We start from the raw sequence: 2,986 nt of genomic DNA, 5'->3' as shown, positions 1-2,986 counted from the left end.
ACTCTGAAACGAATCTATACATATAAAAGCCTAAGCGACTGTTTGACCATCCGACCATCCAACTGGCCGGTAGGTATGATGTGTACTGACCAACAGGGGGCAGATGCTCAATTCAGGAGCTGCTGAGCTGCAGTGACTTGGCAGTGGCGGTTCTCAGGTGCTGCACCTGGACCCAGAGAGGAGGGAGCCCAATTCCTCATGGGGCTGCAGGATTCTACCTTCGGCCATGGGTTATGTTGTGCTGGGGCACTGTCGGCCCTGGTTTACTGCTGAGCTGTGGTGACCGCAGATGCCCTTCCAGCCACAGAAGAACAACTGGCAGCAAAGATCCACTGACCAGCGCCTCTCACACCCACATGGGCCCACACCCTGGTTCCCTCAGGTTTTGTGGCATCTGCAGGATTTGGTGGGGACAGAATCCCTTATAGATCCAGGAACTTGAAGAGGTCCACATCGCTGTCACGCTCAACGCAGGAGCTGCAGTGACTTGGCAGCGTAGGTTCTCGGGTGACCCACCCGGATACCAGAGAGGAGGGAGCCCAATTCCTCACGGGGCTGCAGGATTCTACCTTCGGCCATGGGTAGTTGTGCTGGGGCACTGTCGGCCTTGGTTTACTGCCAAACTGTGGTGACCGCAGATGCCCGTCCAGCTGCAGAAGAGCAACTGGAAGCAAAAATCCACTGACCAGCGCCTCTCGCACCTGCGTTGGCCCACGCCCTGGTTCCCTCAGGTCCCGAGGCATCTGCAGGATTTGGCAGGGACAGAATGCCTTATAGATCCAGGAACTTGAAGAGGTCCATGTCGCTGTTACTCACAAAGTTGTACCAGGGCTTGGGGGAGGAGAAGGGCCCCTCCAAGGGGCCGTGGGGTGAGGGCAGCTCTGTGAAATCAGGGTCTGCAGAGAAATTTTCAACTTCGGGGCTCTGAGGCGAGACTGTGGCCTCGGCTGGAGCTGGAGCTGGAGCAGGTACAGTGGGGACCATGCCCTGGGTGCCCTGCACAAGATCCTACCAGGCCTGGCTGTAGCTGGAGGCACTGGGATCTGCTGCTGGGAAGACTTGCAAGGGGCAGTGTGGAGGGAGGCTGCATAAACCTGGGCCCCCATGGTGCAGGGTGGCTACCGGGAGCACAGGGCCCTCTGGGAAGTCAGGGTCCTCTGGGAGCACAGGGCCAGTGGGGAACACTAGCTCCTCAGGGAACACAGGTGAGGCGGGCAGCACGGGGTTGTGGGGGGTGAAGGGTAGTGAGCACAGAGTGGGCTGGGAAAACAGGGCCAGTTGCCCAGCTGTGGTGCCACCCCAGGTGCGCCCTGGGGCCAGGGAGGGACTGTGTGAGTTTGGCTCCAGGGCAAGTCTGGCCTGTCTTGCCCACTCCCACCGGCCACCTTCTAATTAATTTCCTTCCGATGTGCACAGATCTGTGTACCAGGCACTAGTATAAAATAATATTGAATGTCAACTGCAATTGATAAAATAATAAAAATCCTAATTCAATGGAATGCTCATCATCTTAACAAAAACCTACTCTGAACTTTTAATGATAGAACCATCTGGTTCTTTCTTCCTGTTGTTAATAATAACTTTTAAGGAAACTCTACGAGGCTTAATTTTTTCAGACCTTCCTTTCCCCGCCTCTGGATATCCCTCTTGGAAGTGTTGATAAGGTGTGACATATATCTGAACGTTATTTTATATTCATGGATCTGACCTTAATCTCTGCTGCAAAACATTTAGTTTTAAATTTGGTTTTATTTACTCTATTTAATTGAGAAAATTACTGCCCATTTGCTATGTGCCAATCATTACGCAGAACTCAGGCTGGATACATTAAGAAAATCACACCTCCACTCTTGCCCTCAAGAAGAGGAAAGTGCAAACACTATTCCCAGGTGTTCAGGCAGTTAGAACCTGTCCCGGCTGCTTCATGGCAGCCTCTCTGTCCTAGCCCGGGCCATCATCTCCGTTCTATTGAAGACGTGTTTAAGCAACCTAGTCTTTTCCTTAGGCATTTTTATTTAATTTATTTTTTTAATCCTCACCTGAGGATATTTTCCCATTTATTTTTAGAGAGAGTGGAAGAGAGAGGGAAAGACAGAGAGAAACATTGATGTGAGAGAAACACATTGATTGGTTGCCTCCTGCACTAGCCCAGACCAGGGCCTGGGCCAGGGAGGAACCTGCAACCAAGGTACATGCCCTTGACTGGAATCAAACCCGGGACCTTTTGGTCCGCAGGCTGGCACTCTAGCCCAGGAGTCCTCAAACTACAGCCCGCGGGCCACATGCAAATACAAATATTGTATTTGTTCCCCTTTTGTTTTGTTTTTTACTTCAAAATAAGATACGTGCAGTGTGCATAGGAATTTGTTCATAGTTTTTTTTAAAACTATAGTCCGGCCCTCCAACGGTCTGAGGGACAGTGAACTGGCCCCCTGTTTAAAAAGTTTGAGGACCCCTGCTCTAGCCACTGAGCCTAACCGGTTAGGGCCTTAGGTATTTTTTTTATAATTTAAAAATTATTACCTCTTCTTCTGTATTTATCTTTTCACTTTATAGAAGTTATCCTAATGCTTCTGTAATCATTTCTATTTCCACTTTGAGGTTTATTGCAAAGACAAAATAAAACAGGAAGAGAAAATATAAGGGAAAGAAGAGGGAACGTATTTCCTCTACAACTTTTCGAGACATCAGAACTTTCCTCTCTTAATGATCCTAGAAAGTAAAAATAGCTGTGGAAAAGTACGCGCAAAGGCAAGTGGAAAGTAAATGCTGAAAATGAAAAACATGAAGTGACATCTTTTCTATCCAAATGAGAAAATATCACCTAACTATACAAGTCAGGATTCAGAGCTCCAATAGTATAATGTGACAAGTTTCAAACCAGCCCTTGTGAAATTGTTGTAGTTGCAGACAAGTCCAGAGGAGGGCAGCCAGCTCTTGAAGCAGACTGTTACCTAAAAGCAGCAGTTCTCAACCTTGGCTGCAC

At 48.8% G+C, this 2,986-nt stretch overlaps 1 protein-coding gene across 1 annotated transcript in view; it reads left to right on the top strand.

Moving 5' to 3' along the window:
* The first annotated feature begins 766 nt into the window (after positions 1–766).
* Positions 767–2,986, top strand: part of LOC102766079 (interferon alpha-1) — a 4,698-nt gene continuing 2,478 nt past the window's right edge. Inside the window, exon 1 of the mRNA XM_015564741.1 lies at positions 767–869. Coding sequence (XP_015420227.1) covers positions 767–869 — 103 coding nt within the window. The remainder of the gene's footprint in view (positions 870–2,986) is intronic.

The sequence above is a fragment of the Myotis davidii genome, unplaced genomic scaffold (genome assembly GCF_000327345.1).
Source record: "Myotis davidii unplaced genomic scaffold, ASM32734v1 scaffold197, whole genome shotgun sequence".
NCBI classification, from domain to species: domain Eukaryota; kingdom Metazoa; phylum Chordata; class Mammalia; order Chiroptera; family Vespertilionidae; genus Myotis; species Myotis davidii.
Note: the sequence above shows the minus strand (reverse complement) of the source record. Positions and strands in the feature narration are given on the sequence as shown.